General features: G+C 36.4%; 1 protein-coding gene across 1 annotated transcript in view; it reads right to left on the bottom strand.

The window, feature by feature from the left end:
* Window positions 1–21186, bottom strand: part of RELCH (RAB11 binding and LisH domain, coiled-coil and HEAT repeat containing) — a 73421-nt gene that overhangs the window by 4602 nt on the left and 47633 nt on the right. Inside the window, exons 13-27 of the mRNA XM_032181284.1 lie at window positions 18701–18772; window positions 17740–17880; window positions 16887–17051; window positions 15917–16064; window positions 13571–13727; window positions 13032–13155; window positions 11813–11861; window positions 11356–11435; window positions 10395–10501; window positions 9706–9805; window positions 5698–5780; window positions 4656–4719; window positions 2898–3036; window positions 2077–2193; window positions 1347–1435 (exon numbers count right to left, since the gene is read on the bottom strand). Coding sequence (XP_032037175.1) covers window positions 1347–1435; window positions 2077–2193; window positions 2898–3036; window positions 4656–4719; window positions 5698–5780; window positions 9706–9805; window positions 10395–10501; window positions 11356–11435; window positions 11813–11861; window positions 13032–13155; window positions 13571–13727; window positions 15917–16064; window positions 16887–17051; window positions 17740–17880; window positions 18701–18772 — 1635 coding nt within the window. The remainder of the gene's footprint in view (window positions 1–1346; window positions 1436–2076; window positions 2194–2897; window positions 3037–4655; window positions 4720–5697; window positions 5781–9705; window positions 9806–10394; window positions 10502–11355; window positions 11436–11812; window positions 11862–13031; window positions 13156–13570; window positions 13728–15916; window positions 16065–16886; window positions 17052–17739; window positions 17881–18700; window positions 18773–21186) is intronic.

The raw sequence follows: 21186 nt of genomic DNA, 5'->3' as shown, positions 1-21186 counted from the left end.
ATCTCACTTGACCAACATAAAGAACAGTAATTACTTTTCTCAAGTACAACACAGTCCCTGAAGAACACTATTAACCTTCAGAAAAGACATTCATAAAGACCTTCCTTCATACACTTAGACTAAATCTTTTCTTCCATTACTTGGAGTGTTCAGACTGTCAAGATTTTCCAGCACGCAACTAAACTACTTCTCTTACTTTCAGGTGCTGAATTAATCCCTATGTATTCCAACCCCTACTAGTGTTCATCATCTTCAGGTACTTACAAAAAAGACCAAGACACATGGCCAAAACTTTCAAGCTTCTCAAGCCAGTTTCTCTAGATAGCTCTTTGCTTTTGCTGCTTTCTGCGAGCACCTACGATGGTAGCTCTCATGTTGTCCTGTCTACTTATTATAACCTGCTTTTTATGATTCACGGGTTCTCAGAATGGTTGATGTTGAAAGGGACCTCTGGAAACCATCTAGTCCAATCCTGCCTTCTTAATCAGGGCCATCTAGAGCGGGTTGCCCCAGGTCATGTCCAGATAGTTTTTGCACACCTCCAAGGTACAAGACTCCACAATCTCTCTAGGACCAGTGCTTGGTCACCCTCACAGGAAAAAAAGTGTTTCCTGATGTTCAGATGACACCTCCTGAATTCCTGTTTGTTCCCACTGCCTCTTGTCCTGTCCCTGAGCGCTACTGCGAAGAGGCTGGCTCTGCCTCTTTGCAGCTGCCCTTCAAGTGTTTGTACACATGGATGAGATCCCCCGGAGTCTTCTCTTCTCCAGGTTGAACAGTCCCAGCTCTTTCACATCTCCTCATAGGAGAGATGCTCCAGTCCATTATCTTAGTGGTCCTTCATTGGACTCTCCAGTGTAACACTCTCTCTTCTCTGCTGGGGAGCCCAGAACTGGAAGCCGTGCTCCAGATATGAAGTTCATCCCACATGTTTCAGGACTATGTTTTCTTATCCTTTCTCTTTGCTGAACTTGATTATCTTTCATCTCCTGAACTCCACCACTTTTCACTTCCATTTCCTTGGATGCATTGTGGCCACGGATTTTAGTATATTATTGTTTTAATGAAAAAAACAGATGGTAAAAACATTTATTTTTATTCAGTCTGCGAACATCTGTGATACTAGCTGCAGTTCAATACTTCTCTTCAGGGTACTCAGCCTGAAGATATAATCAATTTTACAGATTTTAAGTCATGGGATCTATTTCTTCCCCCCCCAAACCCTCAATGTTATATACTTTGATACTATTTATGAGTAGCTTTTCTTAACTTCTGGTTTTAAGTATCATTACATTTCAGCTCTTGCTGACACCTGTATCTCATACACAGTAAATGTTGCTGCTCACCTCATGCTCTGGTGAGAGATGTTCCATGTCACTTCGTAAACACTTAAGTCCTGGTAAAAAGTGATTGACCATTAAATCCTCTGAAATAACTAGAAATCATGTTGTTAAGGTACTGTAAAGATTGTCTTTTGAAATTATACAATTTTATTCTGTCTTCTGATACAATTTTGTCCTACTGAACACAGAGACAAGCTACAGCAGCAATACCCAAGAAAACAGCACAGCTACTTCAGAATTTGCTACTTTACAACTAAAAAAAAGAAAAGTTTGAAACATATGTAACTTCGTATCCTTCATACATCAATACTGTTTTTTCCATACGTAAACATATGTGTTTTTACAGTTACTGGTTCAGATCAAGGGATTTTTTTGAAAGTACTTAAAGTGGTCACGCACTGGAACAGGCTCCTCAGGGAAGTAGTCACTGCACCAAGCCTGTCGGAGTTTAAGAAGCGTTTGGACTGTGCACTTAGTCACATGGTCTGAATTTTTGGGTAGACCTGTGTGGTGCCAGCAGTTGGACTTGATGATCCTTGTGGGTTCCTTCCAATTCTATGATTCTGTGATTCTGAGTTCCACCTGCTGTGAAAATCTCCTCTTTATACTGAGCAGATCATATTTTAGATCACACATTCAAAGACAAACTTTGTTATTTCTCAAATATTAATCTTCTCCCCTCCCATCAGAATTAATACCTAAACTTCCCCTAAAAAAAAGGGCAAAAGGATACAACAACAGGAAAGAGCGCTGTAGGCTTCAAACAGGTGGGTGGCGATATCCAGTCTCTTAGAATCCACGGACTGCTGGTTGTTGACCAAGGCTAACTTGTGCAAGTGTGGAATAACAACTGTAAAAAGCAAACACTGGTGTAAGTATTTGAAATTGCTTTCCATAGACGTGCTTAGCATTAAGCATTAAGCTGTTAGGTTACAATCGCAGACATCTGAAACGGCACGCATCAATGTGGGATTAGAGCTGCAAATAATGGCTTCTGATGGAACTGTTCATGCAGGCGTAATTGACCAATTCCAATGTGAAATAACAGTGTAGTAAGAAGACCTAAAATGAAAAAGGTTCCTCAAAGTACCACCTTTGGAACAGGAACAATTTACTGAAAATATTTTGACATTATTATTCCCCTGTCGCTGAAGCTGTCTAAAATATGTTTCTATTTTATAAATACAGCTTATCAGCTAGCGAAAGAGAAATCTTCACCAACTAGAGAGGAAGAGGAAAGCATTTTACATGCTAAGTAAATCAGAAAAGGCAAATTCATGTTTTTTCTTGTGACCTTTTCTTGTGACCCTTCAGCTTCGAAATAATTAAATTTCCACATGCTGATGTTTTGTAGATACATCAACGTGGGCTCAAGTGAAAATTATATTGGCAAGGTCAAAAAACATATACATAGGGACACACCTAAACACTAAAAAATAAGAGTTTTCATGGATTTTTTTTTTTTTTTTTGTAAAAACAGTATCAACACAACAGCAAACTATTAGCCTCAGGACAAGAAGAGGAAGAACTCATCTTCCCAGCAATGCAACTTACATTCATCTCGAAACCTGGGCTCAGCATTAGGTCCAACTCTTCCAAACGTTTTTATGATTTCTGTATGTAGAGAATGTTGGTCTTGATATTGAGGGTCCTCCAGGAAAGATGCCAGCTGCATTTTTACCCTTTCCAGAAGCTTAAAAAGTTCCCAGAGAAATAAATAATAAGTTCACCAAAGAATTAAGGTGTTAGAAACATTAAGCTCAGAGTACATCTATAAATGCTCTGTATTTTAGATGATAAACCTTGGACCTTCTGCTCACTTACAATCTTTTCTGATAGGATGTTCCAACCTGCTTAATACAGCTCCATATTTTAAAGACTTAACAGTGTTTTACTCTGATCTATCTTTAACTATAGGCAAAGAGTGCTTTCACATAGCCAGTCTCTCCTCCTGAAGTTTGCTTGCAATTTTTATCTATTGTAATTTCCCTCATTACTTAAATCTTTGGAGTTTCTCTTTTAAAGACAACTGAGTTCACATTAGTTTCTTTGTAATATATCACCTAAATAAGATGAAAAAATTCCTGCAGAAGACAGATGCATAGATGAGCTTCATAAAAGCAATGGAATTAAAAAGATTACTTCAACTAAAGGCTGGAAAAACTGAACAAAATACAAATATGTCTAAGATGACAAATACTTCATTTGCACTCAAAGTTGTTAAAGTAACATTTTCTGCTACATTTTGGAAGGAGCTACCACCTTTGTTCTCTAAGGTTTATTATAATTAGTACAGTGAATACAGTCATTTTTGTGCGGGAACAAAACCGTATGCTTTCCAAACTGATTATAGACATGCAATCCAAACTGCAAAATTGTAACTTAGCCATCTTCCAAGTACTTGTGAGTCATCACTGACTTCTTACTCACATTTCCTCAAATGCATTCTTTTAGAGTATGTTGAAATTACAGGAAGAATGCAAACTCTGCAAAAAGTTGCAAGGATTTTACAAAAAAATTCGATTGTACAACTAGTACATAAAATAAAATACAGTATTTCTATAATTAGAGCAGAATCCTAGCCATCTTGTTCAGAATTCTGATTTACTACAAATGTTTCATCATTTAGAAAACAAGGAGAAATTGCATATCTACATTATCCTGAAGTGCCATTTCATTTACTGCACTGTGATGTCTTTTCATGTCTTCTTGGGTACCACGTGCTGAGACAGTTGCAGAGGACCAGCAACATGAAAGAACTACAAGAGACTTGTGCCCTTCTAAAGTAGTTGGAAGCCAAGCACGATATCCCGAGCAATCTAAAATGGTGCAATGTATTTATGCAGAGGTAATCAAATCCTAACATGACTTTTTTTTTCTAAATCAGCTTTTTAAAATGAAGCCACCTATTTAATTTGGAAAAAGTGGATTTGGATTTCTCAACTGTATTAGAAAATGTTTGTTTGTTTTACATATTTAGCCATGGTTTTCCCATCTTTTAGCACAGGCCTCTCCCTTTGCTTTTTTTTTTTTTTTTTTTTTTTTTTTAAGTGTTTGGCTTGATATTTAGAAGCAAATGTTTTTCTTAGTTAAAAGATGGTTTGCTTTTTTGTATAAAAATAGTATGCAAAACAAACAAAAAAATGAAACGAACAAACAAAAATGACTACAGAAAAAATGGAAAGCATTTTAAAAGAGAAAACAAACAATGAAGAAATAATTTAGAAGTTTTTTTTTTTTCCTTTCTTCTCCAAGTTCATTAATAGTAAGTTATTGGATTTATCAAACCAAGTCTGACTAAAGGACTCTTACCTCTCTTTGAGTAACAGTTTCCATGATGGTCCCAAAAGCAGGAATTGTTGCAATCCTCACTGAGCTACAAGAGAAAAACGGTGTCTTTTAAGACCTATTCAACATTAAGAATATAAATAATTAAAAATAGAGCAAAACTAAAAAAAATTAGTACTTTAAGTTACGTTAGTTTCTAGCAATGACAAAACAAAAAAAGCAGACCAGGAGAAAAGACAGACAGGATTAACTCAAGGTCTCAATCTGAAACTCACAATTCAGGATCACTGGACAAGGTTACAAGGGCCGGAGCAACCCGCTTGCCAACTAATGCTTCACTCATGCCTCGAAGAGTCAGCTGTAAACCAGTCAACATGCAATAAAAAATGGTTTGGTAAACTGGAAGGAGAACTGGGTTAGCTGTGACTGAGGATGGGCAGGCAGACTCTTGGGGTTTATCTTGTTTTAGTCACCCACACAGTATATTAAACTGATTAAGACACTATTCATGCTCTAGTGTTTATTGATAATAAACCTGTTAGTAAGATTAGCAAAGCATCCCTCCTTAGCTAGAAAGAAATATCACATCAGAGTATTATATTATATATAGTCCAGGAATTTAAGTGCTATGGTTGTCTACCAGAAATTAGGTACTGCCAAGGCTGTTCCACATTTCAATATTGCAGATGATACTTTATAGTAAAGCTGGTAGCATTACAGAGCACATTAATATGCAGCTTTCTACTAGAAATGATTTAAGCAAATGTCAAAATTGAAATTGTGATTCATTATAAAAATCAAAAATGACATTGATTTAGTTTTCTACTTAAAATGTATTCTGTTTTTCTTAAAATTAAAATTGTTACTTAAAATTTATTCTGTTCAGTTCTAGCTGTTCCAATAAACCTTTCTATTTATAGGTAGGCGATTTTAAAGTTACATTGGTTTAGAAGTAATTACTTTTTTTTTTTTTTTTTCTCAACTAGAATAAGAAACACAACTGATGGTTATTTCTTCCTAAGTATTAAGAGGGATGCTAGATGTATAAGACAGTCAGGAAACTTACATTTCAGGGTCACTGGAGAGAGTAATGAGAGCAGGAACAACTCTCTGAGCTACCAGAGTTTCATGTACCCCCTTCACCAACAGCTGAATGGTCGGAGCAGGGGGGTTATCACAGGTGATGCACGGAAATAGCGAGCACAGTATCATGGGAAGAAGAACGGCACAACCAAGAGAGAGAAAGAAAAAACACAAAAAGCAAACCAAAATTAGAAGCTAAGCAAATACTGCTACACTAGTGCTTCATAAATGCAAAGGCACGAAGAAAGCTGAAGTGGTCTGGCAATCAGCACAAACCTGACAAATTCCATGACACAAAGTAGTTTTCTCTATTTTCAGCAATTTAAAAACACAAACTTTGGAAAGTTTAGGAAGTAATTTATGCATTATCATTCAAATCTTTCAAAACACTACAACGATGCCAATTCGACTTTGACAGTCTAATCTAAACATTGCTCTACCTCAACGGAATGGTCTTTCTTACAGTATGGGACCGTCAAATGCAAAATAAGATTTCTTTAGTTAGGCCAAATGCATGTGCTCTTCTAAAAAAACAAACAAAAAAAACCAACCAGCATCTTCCCAGAGGCCACTAAGCTTTCCACAATCATTATTTATTTTAGATTTAACAGCCTTCTAAGCAGTCTGTATGTGAAACAACCCAAGTTATACTTGCTGGTCTATGCAGGTAGAAAATGGATAATAATCCTTGATTTAACCATGAAATGTATTTCACCAAGTCCTTTTGAGTACTAAAAGACCTGTTTTTTGCAATACATGCCAAATATTAAGAACTGAGATCACAGTGAAATTTATGTCATTATCCATAAATATGTGGAAGTTGTTTACACTTAGGCACTTCCAAGTGTTTTTTTTAACATTACTTATGTAGCAACCGTATATGTATTTGTATACACTTGTGAACTCTGTGTTTATGAAGCAGATGCCCTTTACGTGTTTTCTACCTATAAGATAGCCTCATTTTTAGAAAATGGCAGATTCTAAACTTTCCTCCTCAGCAAACACTTGTGTTTTGTTTTGCTTGTCTTTATCCGCGTTAGTAATAAAGGAAAAGCATCTTATATGTAAGAAAGTCTGCCTGTATTTGATGGTTTTAGGGGATAGGCATAATGAGTTTGGTGAGTAGTTTCTGAGAGAAATTTTAAGTATGTTCTCAATATTTAGCTATATTCTAATTACCTACATTACATCATGAACACAAAGTAAATTATCTGCTTTTTCTCCAGAAGTGTCACAAGAGAATATGTAAGATCTGTATGCGTCATGGGGAAAGCAGTACCTGGTAGTGTATCATGCAGTGCTAAAATCAGGCAAAAAAATATTTACACTAACTAGAGAATTTTACATTCTGCTATTTGATTGAGCATTCTGGTTTTACCGACTCTGAATTTAAATCATGAAGTCGATTAATTAAAGACTGGAAGGAACCTGACTTTCCAGAAGCCTTCTACACAAAGGTGTGATTTTGTTAAGCAATATTTGTGCATGTGTGCACACATGCTGTGAACATAGTGTGATTACAGATAACTGGAGAAGGAAGCAGAGGGGAGAGAATTGTTAAACTGCGTAAGCATTACTGCTGCAAAACACCCAGGGGTGGAAAGCTGCAACTTCCTACATTCATAATTCACATAGTACTAGGAGTGCACTAGCAAACTACTGCATTTTAATACTAATGCTTTTCATGATTATTTAGAGTGGCAGCAACTTAAAAAGTGCTGCTGTATTCAGCTTTAGGAGTACTCTTCAAACGGATGTTAAAGACAGAGCTCACTGTTCAGCCATGGTGACCTTCCTCTAATACAGAGAAGTTAAGCAATGCTTACTGTTTTCAATTTTGAACACACAGGTTCTTTACTTTTTTCTTTACTAATCTGAATTTTGAGGAAAATCTGCAGGTAACGTAGCGCTTTGTGATTAGCAAACTTTCTAGAATGATCTCAGTTCCATGATTATGTGACCTGCTGCACTTCTAATTAAGGTAAAGCATGGCAAATGGCATCATTGTCTTACAGAAAACAAAACATGCTTCATGATTCAAGTGTCATTCTGGACATATGTTCCTAACCTTGCACCTAAACAGACCAACAAAGTTTATAACTCAACTACACACTTGTTCAAAGCAGCATGGTCAAATCTGTTTGCATCGACACTTATATGGGAAACTACTGACAGAAAACATTAACACACAGGAGCAAAAGAAACAGCTGGATGGGCAAAGCCACATAGCAGCACGTAAGGCTACAGTGAGACAGACAACACAAATTTTAAAAACCTCTTTTAATTGCTATAGAACAATGTGTGTTCATTACTTCAGACATAGTACACCTTAGAAATTGTAGCACAAAGCTTCCTGTCCCCAAAGGTGAGCAGTGACACAGACCTCTGCATCCTTCTTGGCCACAACAGACTTTAAGGTTTGGTAACGTGATTTTGCAGGCATTAATCACAGTGGTCTCTGTGCTGCTGCAGACCACTGCACTGGTCAGAATATTTATAGCACACACACAGCTGTCCTGCTGGTGACACACTCTTCTGTCTTACTATCCAGTCATTATCATCTATCTTATCAGAGAATTGCTGGGCCTTGCTGGTGAGCAACCTCTGAGATGTCAGAAATTCCTTGAATGAAGGAATTTTCAAAAGTAAAACCAACTATCACCATCTCTGTACAGAGCTGACCTACGCTGCCATGTATAAATACGTATGCTGTGGCTATTAAGTGGAAACATTATGAAAATCTATCAGTTGAGAAGAGTGTCCTCAATTAAGATGCCTCTGCATTAGTAAAAACTGAAATGTATTAGGAAACAAGCAGTCAAGCAGCATGCAGAACTACCTAAAAATAACCAATATGCAGTCGGAGTAGAAAACTGCAACTAAGCCAACAGCCTGTATTAACTGAAGTCTTTCATGCATTGACCAAAAATTGCCATCTCCTTTTTACAAGGAAAAATTAACAAATATAAAGTTGGATATTTTCAAGCAAAGTCAAACAACAGGTCTTGTCGTTTTTTAGTGCTTTATCTGCAATGACCTGCAAAATTGTAGTAGAGAAAACTAATGATTTTGGTTATACTAATTGCTCTGTTTTTGTGATTTGTGTTTGCAAATAGCTACAAGATGGCAGATTCAGCTAGAACAAAAGGAAGGAATGAAAAAAATGAAAAAAAGATATTCTCTTTGTTCAGCAAGTAGAGTATGTTCCAGTGTTCCTGTATATGCCTTTTTTAATTAAAACTTGATAAAACAAAGGCATGATATAGAAATAAAATCATATCTATTAGCTAAAGGCAACATCTATGTTAACATCTAAAAATCTGTTCAGAATAAAAAGATGAAGTTTTCAATCTAGTAAATTAAGGAATTGTATATTTAGCCAATCATGTATTTTTTTTTTGTAAAAATTAGAATCATTCATGTTTGTACCACCATATTTGGCACCAATGGAAACTAGTTTGAGCTACAATACAGTGGACTGTTTGCATACAGACAAAGGTATTGAAAACCACTAACTTGTGAATTAGGCCACTGATGACGTGTTAACTAGCAAAAGCAAATGTTACAACTTGGAGAGAGATGCTTGCTTATATTTACATACAGACCTAAGCAAACACATTTGACAATGTATTTAATTCTGGTTTGAATACAAGTTTGCAATGAAATGCATTTTCATAATCAGAAAATGTTTTTCAGCATGCAATAATCAGAATGCAAAACCCAAGTCAGTAGCAGGTCAAAGAACACATACACGGTTACTACAGAAACATTTTGAAAGTGGCTAATGACAAACTGCTTAATGAAAGATGTGCTATTGAATAATGAACAGATACAGAAACAACTGTACAACTTCCTGCTCCATCACATAGTACACAGCTTCTTGAAGCAATCTGTAATTTTTAAATATGTATCAATTTTATCTAAATCGCTATTTTTATATATACACTAAGGTTTCAAATAAGTCATCTAAAAAATTTTGGGTATCACTTACCTCAAACATTCTAGCAGCTGTGCATCGAACAAGAGCAGATGTATGGACAACTCCATACCATAAGACAGTTAACAGCAACTCGTGATAAGCTGGGTTTGCACTACAAGGTAACAGTTGGGCAATCAAAAGAACAGGACAAAAAATATCCCCAAACCCTACATAAGTTCTTTGCTTACAAAAAACTGTCTCAAGAATCTATTGCTCAACTAGTCTAAGCCTCCAACTCTTATCCTTTATGAAGGATACATTTGCTCCATTCTGAAGAACATGTAACATTTACTGTCTAGAAAACAGGTTGCATTTTCAAGTTCATTTAAAAAAACACCTTATGTTTTTCAGTATATTACAACACTGAACTGAATGCAAACACATACATAGGACATACAGTAATAATATGGGAAACACTAAATGAATTCTTATTTTAACCTTAACATTTCTGTAGCTTCCTTTTTTTTTTTTTTTTCTGTGTGAGCAGCTTTTTCACACTTATATTTTTGTTTTGTTTTATCACTACATTTTTAATACTTGAGATAAAATGTTTACATTTTCTGAAACACCAAGGAAAAGTGTAAGGATGTTCTTCATTCATCTGAAGCATCACAGTTAATAAAATTACAGCCAGATTGGGAGCTCTTAGTAAAAGCTTCTAATGCACTCAGTACCAGTCAAATCCATTGTATATTTTTTACCCCAGTTCCACAAAAGAAGCTTTCAGGCTATCAAGAGGAGCATGCGACAGTGAAAGCATGGTCATGACATCTTCCAAGAAGCCAACTAACAGCTTGCGGTCTTCTTCCTAAAGAAATACAACATTAAATGCAGTAGAACTGCTGTCATTGTGATGACCTACAGGTATGAAGACAAACTAAGAGAAAAAAAATTAGATTTAGCATTTAATAATTTTCTTATGAATTTCAAAAATGTCCTTTTAGAACAAGAATCTTTCAAAGTAAACACAAGACTGTATTTTTCTATTTCATCAACTAAGCACATACTCCTGCACAAGAGTTTTCTTAAAGAAACTTAAAGCCAATTACTTGAGCACTTTCATGGCTCCTGACAGTTTGTGATTGCTCACAGTCCACTCACTGCAAGAAATTTAAGTCCATCTGTGAGATGATGTAGGGTTTTGTAAGCCACGTAAGTGCCAGTCCATAGCTGCTGCGTACTGGAGGATTAGGGAGTATTATTTATGGAGTGTTTATTTTAGTCCTAGGTAACACTAAAATTTTAAGACTCCAACTGTGCTCAAAACAGCAATTTACCTGCTTATTTATTTCAGAGACTGTTGCAAAATTATGGCTTGCAAGGGGCACAGTTAAATAGCCAAGAACCCATTTACTGAACATCCCAAATATTTTTGATAAAGGCACATTGCAGTTGCTAATGTCTAAGAGTCAGAAACTAAGATTTAGTGAATTCAGGTTTTAACACTGGTGACTACTGCTTAAATGTAGTAGATGACCTACCTTGGAAACTTTTTAAAATGCACCTACAGCTACCTACTTGTCTATTACCTTCAAAGCATGAGAGCATTAGAAGTTTTCAGAGAAAGCGGTGTGTTTTCTTAAATATATTCTGTTTTTGTCTGGGAGAATAAATGTATGGTATTATGTGAAATTTAACAAAGAAACAGAAAAACAAACCTACCTGAATATAGCACGTAAGGACCCCTGTTGCATAGATGGGAACTGTGGCTTTTGTTAGCACTCCGTTGCCTGCTGTGGAATCTAATGGAACATAGTGAAGAATTTAGTTTTCTTACGTACATACATAAAGTAAAATATTTTTGCATTGTAAGAGTGTGTGCATATATATATATATTTTTTCATCTTTATATATACACATAAAGAATGTATATACGTATACATGCATGCCAAAATAATGCTCGACTGGTATTTGGATTTGAGATTTTATTTACAATTTACACACACACAGTGTACAACTTCAGTGTTTTGTTCAGATTAAGATGAGATTTTCAATATTTCAGAAAGATGAAAAATTTGAGAACTGTGGTGCGAAAATGTTATTTGAACAGGAGAGAAACATTTTTTTTCCAGCTGCTGCTTAGATCAATTTTTATTCATTTGAATAAAACATTACTCACCTATGTTTTCCTCAGACAGTCTTAAGATTTCTTGGAACTGTGGTTTTACCTACGTAAAGGATTATGAAACCCACATAAGAAAAGCTGTTGGTAGTGTCAATTTACTTTCAAAAAATTAAGACAACAAATCCAGAAAAGAACATTTCGAAAACATGTAAAGAAAAAATAAAACCTTTAAAAAACATAGCCTTTTGCCACAATTTGAAATATGATAAAGAGAATAAAAATTTCTGCTGAGTACCCACTTAGTAGCTACCATTGAGGTAGGAGCATTTAGCACTCTTGTTTTTAAGAGCTGATGTCTTTTGTCACTTTGCTTAACTGGGCCTCAGGGTTTACAGTTCTACCTAGCTATATGTAAAAGAAATAAGTAAAGGAATAATTTTTGTATGTGTGTTTTTTTTTTGTTGTTCATGGAGTGCTCTCTTCCAAAACATCGCTGTGATCATCAATACTGAAACACTTTTATGTAAGCAAGAATTGCAGAGATAACCTACAGATGAGGCTTTTTGAAGACCAGAGTGATTTTAACTTTCCCTATGGAATCTACACATTGTAGGTTCACACAGAATGTTAACCTTGTTTTTTAATTTTACTTTAGATAATCCAGTATTTTAGCATTTCCCTTTAAAATATTTTCAATTAATATTCAGAATTAACTAACTTCTCAATTAGTATTCAGAAGTTATTGTATTGAGAAAAAAAGTGATAAAATTCTTTGAAGTTTATCAAACTTCATTGATAAAAAAAACATTCAGATATAACCTGTAAAAACTATTTTCAGCAGAGAATATGCATTTTATATTACTGATCAAGTATAGGATGGAGTGTTTATATGTGTCACAAACAATGGACAGTATGCTGTTCTCAAGAAAGAAAATTGAGAAATCAGTAGAATTAGAATGATCTCTCCTACTCTGTATGCCACTCACAAAGCAAGTCTGAAGAAATCAGTTAAAAAACCCTTGCACATTAGGCAAAATGAGAAGGCCTTTCTGAAATGCTCATTGACTAAAAAACATAAAACAAAAAGATGCAAAAGACAGTTTAAAAAAGATCAGGCTTAAAAGTACTTACAGAAAAGCATACATATATATTTGTATGTGGCATACAAATACAAATGTCAAATAGAACATGGATACTCAAACATACTATAAATATGGATAGTATATATTATCAAGGTACTTTTTTGGTAGAGCATTTCAAAGTACTTTCTTACCTTAGTGTTTGTAAAAATTTTCCCAAATGTCCTACAAAGTCTCCAGAAAAATCTAGAGAACTCATGGACACATGCAGTTGATGCTACATTGATCTTGCCAACTATTTCTATAAGCTGTGGTAGCCTAAAAAATCAGGATTAAAAAGAATATTAGAAACCACTTTGATCTTTTTTTTTCTTCTTTCCAGTTATATTTGTATAGATTTACTGTTTATGCTAATAAATACGCATATTATGTGCTACTGGTTCTAATCAAATTATCTACATGTTCTGTACAATTCCTAACTGTTGAAGAAAGCAAGGGTTTAAATGTCAGAAAAGTTATCTATGCATTCTGTTAGATAGCTGAATCTTCTGACTGTAATCAAAGATAATCCAGAATGCAATTAAAAAAATCTATCCATTTCTCTTTAAAAATTAGTAATTCTTAAACGCAATCATACTTAAAACCTTTATGTTTTGTACTGCTAAACAAAGCCATGCTGAAGAACTATCAATTTTGACCATTTTTAGGAATCCTAAGGTGGAAATTAACTCACAGTTGATTTACTACCCATAGCAGAGTCTCCCAGCCAGTGGTACCCTCATGTTCTAGCTGGTAGTCGTAAAGTTGCAACAGCACTGCCAATTGTTCACGGCTTCCAATGATGATGGCCACATCCTGAAGGGGTGATGCGGGTCGGGGAAATCTAGTGACTGTAACAGCAGAGAACAAGCAGACATGAACAAAATAAGATGAAAATACCTTGGGGGTCATCTCAACAGATAGCCAAGAAAGTCTGAAACTCTTTAGAAACTTCTGTTTATCAAGTTATGTTTTAAAAATCAGTTTGTTAAATATAACTCTAAAGAGATTACATAACCCTCACTTAAGAAAACACAAAGATTGCAGATGATTCCAGAGATCACGCTGCAGATTTATTGTAGAATGACTACAAGACAAGGTCTCTTGATTTCTTCTGCTAAGCTTTAATCATCAGACTGCTCCATCTTTACACTTCAAGTAATTTTTGAGGAGATGGGGTAGTGGGTGGGCAGCACCAAGCATTTGAATCATCAGAAGAGAGGAATTTACAAAGACCTCCAAAAATTCTACACCATTAAAATATCTGGGGCAGAAAGTCTGCTCCACCAACATTTCTTCTATTTCTCTCAATTTATGCCAAGCATACTTAAAATTATTCAGCAATGAAGTTAAGTGACAAGTACATAACCTTTCCTACTGTGGAATTCAAGAAAAACTTGCCGTTCCAGCAGTGCTATGGGATTAGTGAAAAGTACATGTACATGAGATTTTTTCTTCCACTTCTGTGGAGGAAGCAACTCTCTGACTATGTTAAAGCCTGAAATTTTTGAATTCCTTATTTAAGCACTAGCAACTCAGGGAAAATGTACTCATCTTCAAATGACTCAGGTCAGCTGGCAGAGCTTTACTGTGGCATGGCTAACACTTTTACATTAATGCATATATCATACCACTTGCTCCTTTCCAAATTCCCCTTTAAATGTAAAGTTGTTACCCATTCTTTGAATCTTGACACAAATCACTGTGAACAGCATGTAGCAGGTATTACCAGTAAAATCTTTAAACAGTATTCACAATGGAAGAAAACACTCTATAGGCTGGGAGTGCTGATCTAAGTGTAACTTCAGTAATAGGCCGTTCAGTCTGCCACGGTAATTACATAGACACATAAGAGATGGTGAAAGCTCCTGAACTAGGCTGTATGTTTCATACTTGGAAAAATCTTTTATTTGTAAGAATTCACTGAATCTGATGACAGCCTTCTTGAACTATTATTGGCTATTTGTGGACAACAGTTCTTCAGAAACCTTTACGAAGTCCAATTAAGGGTTGTTTTGCTTCCTCAAAAGATTCTTTTGAGAAGTAGAGAGAAATACTCTGAGATGAAATAATGAAAACTATTTTTTGGCAATAATCAAGTGGCTCACGCATAGGAAAGACTGGAAAAAGGAAACATTGCTTAAGATTTTACTAAGGGTAGCCCAAATGTAAAAAAGCATAGAGGGCAAATCAGAAGGCAAAACCTTATTTCCTTCCCCCTTTCCTCCCATTTCATATTTTGTATTAGAACAGTGAAGTATTTTGCTGCAAGATTGTCACAGAATTACATAAAATGATGTCACTAGGCACACAGAAGCCATTTTGCCTATAACCTACACTACGGAACACTGCTAGGTAACTAAAGAAATTTTAGCCAAAAAATCCTGAGAGAGATAATTTAGTTCTCCTTTCTTCTACTGATAATCATTTTGTACATAACCATGTCTTACATATTTCTTCTGTATCAATAAACTGATGTTTGTAATTAGTTAAATAGCTGAGAAAGGTTTTTTTGAACATTGACTTATTTCATAGCAATGGAGTAGGAGTGGGGGGATGAGGGAAGGAAGTAGAAAGACTTTTTCCCAAAAAGGGAAAAAACAGAACAAAAAAAAAGTCATGACAAATCTTCCTATGTTGGAATCTAGCTTTTTAAAGAACAGTAATTCTCTCCATCAACTCAGTCACATTAAAGGAAGTTCATAACACAACAGAGGTTCCCTGAACTTCTCTCTCTGTTCTTGCTACATCTGAAAATATAACAAAAAAAACAGGTAGAGTAGAAAAAACTGGGGACAGGAACTTAGATTATCATCTTATAGACAGTGTGATATTAAAAAAAACACCACCACCGAAGTTTACGCACAAATTCTGCAACTCATTTTTTTGTACTAACCCTAAGTATTTGAAAATTCCAGGTAAATGTGGACTATGCACGATTCCTGAAATTTCTTCTTTGCATGTAACACTGATTTGAGATTTGTCACTGAATTATACTTACGTTTCCCAAAATTTCACTTATCATAAATTCATCATTTACCTTCTATCTGTGGTACTTCTCCCTGAAGCTTAGCCTTGCTTGCGAAAGGTGCATTCTGTAGCACCAATGCAAACAATGAAGGAATCAGTGACTGCAAAGCAGACAGATACATGTGGAGCTTATGTTCGTCCAAGCCATGTTCTCCTTCCTGAAACAAACAGGACATTTAAAATTTCAGGTTGGATGCACTTGTGATGAACTCCTGCACAGAAATGTTAATTATATAGTAATATATCCTGACCACAAGTGTACTTTGTGTCACCACCCAAACACCCTTCTCACCCTTAGGATACTTCTCAAAAGAATTAAGCAGCAAAGCCTTTGGCATTTAGTGGCTCACATCATTGAACATCAATATTCTGAAAGAACATTTTTCAGCACATTTTGAAAAATGGGACTCTTTCATCTCAAGGATCAATGCATCAAAAAATTGAATAAACAAGTTACACGTACTTTGGAAATTGGCAGCTTGGTTAAGAATGTTAAATTGTATGAGATATCCTATTTCCCAGAGCTTTCCAGGTATCTACCCCAAGGCACACTTGCAGACAAACAGACTCAAAACTACAAAACACGTAATTAAACCATTCAATTGTCCTTCTTCTGGTGTGCAATAAATACTGCACTTTATTAAAAGCTACACTGTGTGATACTTAAAAACAATGTAAATACAGGACAAGTATTCAGAAAAAAACACACACCATCTGGTCACAGAATCGAGTAAACTTCTTCTGAAATGCACATTGATTATTGGGCTATAAAACAAAATGTTGTTAAAGAAGCATCTGTTTCGTTTGTTCTTTTTTGTTTTCTTCCCATTTTGAAGCACAAATAAATATTAGAGTTACAAAAAAAAAAATCTCCAGAAAGTTGCTAACATAAGTAGCCATTTCTTGTGTTTTTAAAAAGTCAGTATATGTACCCAAGATACAAAGAAAACTCTCCAGTGTAGAAACAGCTGAACACATACCCTGAGCAGTTTTTCAATTTTATTAAGCAGTGTAGGTATAAGATGGAACTGTAAATTTCCCAGCTCTGTTGTCCAGGCAGCATATGCAGGTAAAAATACCTGATGTGTTGCACTAACTACGCGTTCTGAAGGGTCTCCTAAAGCCGAAAGCAGCAGTTCAAAGCCCTGAAAAAAAAATTAAGAATATAACGACTTTTCCTACAATTTGTGCTAAAGATAGCTACGCAAAATATGCACAAACTAGAAAAAAAATCACCCATTGTAAAACTTTTACACTAATAAAAAGTAAACTAAAGTAATATATTGAGGCCTCTCAACATACATTCCCACTTCATCTGCAAAGGCGAACAACACGTAGTCCAACAACCTTGCCAGTGTTTTTTTACCGTCAAGTTATCAGAATTATTACAAACACATTTTACCACTCCACCCTCAAAAACTCATGACAGGAAGAGAAATTCTTCACTTTCAAGAACTTTAAATATTATTAGCTAGCATTAATAACAACTACAAGTAGGCTTTGTTGCAGTAGATGAATCTTTGCTAGCAAATGATGATTTCAAATTGGCTAATAGTATCAGGTGGGCAATGAAGTGTTATCTTCTTGAAAGTGAATTATGAATTATTAAAGAAGCTTCTGTATGAAGCTTACACCCAAGGTTTTAATGACACTTTTAAGTATTGGCTTTCTTTTCAGTCTCAGTGATACAATAAAAATCAGCATCCATATAAACCATGAACATTTAAAGGTATCAGGAACTGTTTAATAAAAATATTTAAAATTATGTATTTCCTGCTCATGAAATAAATACAAAACACATTTCATAGACACAGAACCCAACTCAAACTGTACCTGTTGATATTTGTCTGGATCGTCAATATATCCCATAATGATGCCAAGGCTTTTGATCACAGCTTCTCGTACCAGATCTGCCTTATCTTCCATTAGCATTTGCTGCAGCATGGAAAGTACTAATGAACTACGAATTTCCTTCTGTTTGCAGAGAAGAAAAATTCATGTTAAATCCAATAAACAAGACATGCTGGTTCATATAATTTTTTATAAATAATTTGCCCTTCTATTAGTGTTCACAAACAACAATCCCTTCCTCCAACTATGGATTCCCTTCTGAATACTATGCATTCAGCTGCCAAAATAGAAGATGAATTAAAATAAAGTTTCAGTAGCCTCATTAGAGAGCCTTTTGTCCTACTAAGCACAGAACTGGAGTCCTTTAACTCATATGGAAACACATACCAGAAATAACTGACAGCAAAATACTACCATAGGCCTAGATTTAGAAGAGTACTTAAAACAGAATCTTTAATCATTTCATTGCTAAATTGGAGAAGTAGGTTTTTAATTACGATTATTTTCATCTTTGTCTGAAGCTTCAAATTCTAGTTGGCCACTGACCAAACTTTGCTGCCTCTTTTGACTAGCAGCACTCTTCATGTCAAACATTCCACAGTGTCCAAAGAACTCTGTTACTCGGTGCCAATTATTTTTTCAGTGATGATTTCCTTAAAGGTAGTTAGGATCAATTACTTCATGTTTTCTGAAGCAAAGATGATTTTATCAGGCCACACTGGTTGTTAAGACACATTATAGCTACACTGACCTGCTCTCCTCTATAATAATACATATCCTCCTTATTGAACCTCCTCTATGTGACAAAGTAGAAGATAACGTGACTGTCTACACATAACATCCACCCTTGGCTGTATTTAAAAAGGTAACAGATGTTTATGTCAAGCAACAGATTTTAATCTAAGTTTCATGAAAAGTATTAAGAGTCATTATTAATACTTACTGGAAGGTAAGGTGCTAGAGCTCCACAAGACTCTGCTACCAGTAGCCGTCTCTCTGGGTATTTGTGGTTGATCTGGTGAGGAGAAACAGAATGGCTATTTGCTTTGCAGAAACCAGTATTCAAAATGTGGTTAGAATGAACTGCAACAGAGGGATGTGTGTGCACCTCTTAGATAAACATTGGCTGTGCCTGTAAAAGTTGCATATGGGTACAAAGCAGCCTCAAATTCTTGCACTGAGGCATAGAGGCAGGGCAGATACAGCCTTCTCCTGTAAGTCAGAGCTTACTGTAAGAGAAGAAGCTGAGAAACATGTATGGAAACGCAGTAAAAATACGGGTGGAAAGCAGTGCATGGGTTGCTGGACTCACAGAAAATATTCTCCAAAGAATATGAGTAACTTGGGAGCTGGAAGATCCTGAAATATGTCTCGTCCTCTAAGAACTACACAAGTGCCCTCTAGTGATCTGAGCCAACCATTGTAGCATAGCTGCCCGGGTCTTGCCAAGCAGTCGGGGTCAGGAGAGGACACAAATACTAAGCCTAAAAGTATTTGCATACTTTTGAAGTTCTGTTCCCATGAACGTGTCACGTCTCTAAGATGTGACTGAGCACAGTTCCTGTTCTCAAGAGCCTCTAACTCCTGTGCTGCCTACCTTCCCTTTCCAAAGGCCATTTGAAAATTCTGCCACAGAAATTTGATGTTGACACTTCTGAAAGAAGTTTGCATCCTGGTGGAATCAGCTTTAATGTCCAGTGAGAGAAGAGCACTAATGGCTGACCAATGAAAAACAGGTAATACGTTTCAATACACCTTGTGAATAAAAAAAAATTAGGGCAAAACAATGACGGGAAAAGTGAATAGTTTAATCCTGTCAGGTAAAACAGGATATGCATTTGGTGTGACTATTCCTTTTTCTCTTGCTGTGCAGAGGACCAGCTATCTTACCATGGAAAAGACCAAGGTAGTGCTGCCATCTGTGTCTTGGCCTTTACCAGGCAGACTTCTCTTCAGCAATCCCAGGTCCCTAAAAACCATGGGACACTTTGGAGCCAGGAAGACTTACCCTTGGGAGAAAATGATCAGGTTAGGAAACATTTAAACAAATTGGACACATAGGAGTCTATGGACCTTGGTGGGATATACCCCTGAATGCTAAAAGAGCTGACTGCTGTCGTGGCAAGACCACTCTTGACAAACACTGAATGGCTGTTGCAATGGGGGAGGTTCCTGAGCACTGGAAGAAACCAAACGTGACCGCTATCTTCAAGAAGGACAAGACAGAAGATCCAGGGAACTACTGGTCAGTCTGCCTTACCTCACTGTCTGGAAAAGCATTGGAGCAATTCATCCCAGAAACCACAAGAACATGATTGGGAATCACGTTCTTCAAGTCAGCATGGATTTGGGTAGGAAAACCCACACTTGATCAGCCCTATAGCCTTTTAAGATGAGATCACTGCCTCAGAGAACAAGGAGAAAGCAGCGGATGTTGCTTATCTTGACTTCAGGAAGGCTTTTGATACTGCCTCCCATAGCATCTTCACATATAAACTGATGAAGTCTGGGCTTGACAAGTGCGCAGTGAGGCAGACAGAAACCAGGCTGAACTAATTGCAGGCTCAAACGGTTGTGACCAGAAGCACAAAGTCCAGCAGAGGGGGGTCAGTCCCCAGTGCAATGCCCCAAGGGGTGATTCCACGGCCAGTAAGGAAGATGTGTGACAAAGTGTTGCACCCAAGCAGAAATAAGTCCCATGCACAGGGCCAGGCTCAGGGCCAACTGGCTGGAGAGCTGCTCAGCAGAGTGACCCAGAGGGCCTGGTGGATACCAAGCTGAGCTCACAACACACCCTCACAGCCAAGAAGGTATAGGGTATTCTGGGCAGCAGTAGGATGACCATAATGGGTAGGTAAGGAAAATGGTTCTTCTTCTCTCCTCAGCACTGGTGATATCAAATATGGAGTGCTGTGTACAGTTCTGGGCTCCCCAGCGAGAGAGACATGGACATTTTAGCAAGTCCAGCAGAAAGATAAGACAATTAAGAGATAGGAGCATCTGATATATGGGGGGAAGCTGAGAGAGGTGGGTTTGTTTCATCTTGGGAAGGGAAATCTCTGAAGATACATCATGCATGTGAAGCAAACTGAACCATCAAGCATGAAAGAACTTCTTGAGTGTCTTCGATAATTTTTATTATTTTTTTTTGGCATTCATACACCAACAGGGCACCTGTAATATTTTGCAAGCATGGAGATTTAGATTTCATAGATGACAAACACTATGGCCCTATATCAGGCTGCTTTTAATACTTAAGCCAAAGATACCATTAGTTTTATGTGGCAACTTTCTAAACACAAAGTCCATACTGGTAATAGACATACACTCCACTTCCTGAACCTCTGCCTACTTGGGGGAAATTGCAAATACTCACTGCATCTGGTTTAGGCAGAGTGGTAAGGCAATATAAATATTGCCCCTGTTACT

Source organism: Aythya fuligula, chromosome 2, assembly GCF_009819795.1.
Source record: "Aythya fuligula isolate bAytFul2 chromosome 2, bAytFul2.pri, whole genome shotgun sequence".
Lineage (NCBI taxonomy): Eukaryota > Metazoa > Chordata > Aves > Anseriformes > Anatidae > Aythya > Aythya fuligula.
Note: the sequence above shows the minus strand (reverse complement) of the source record. Positions and strands in the feature narration are given on the sequence as shown.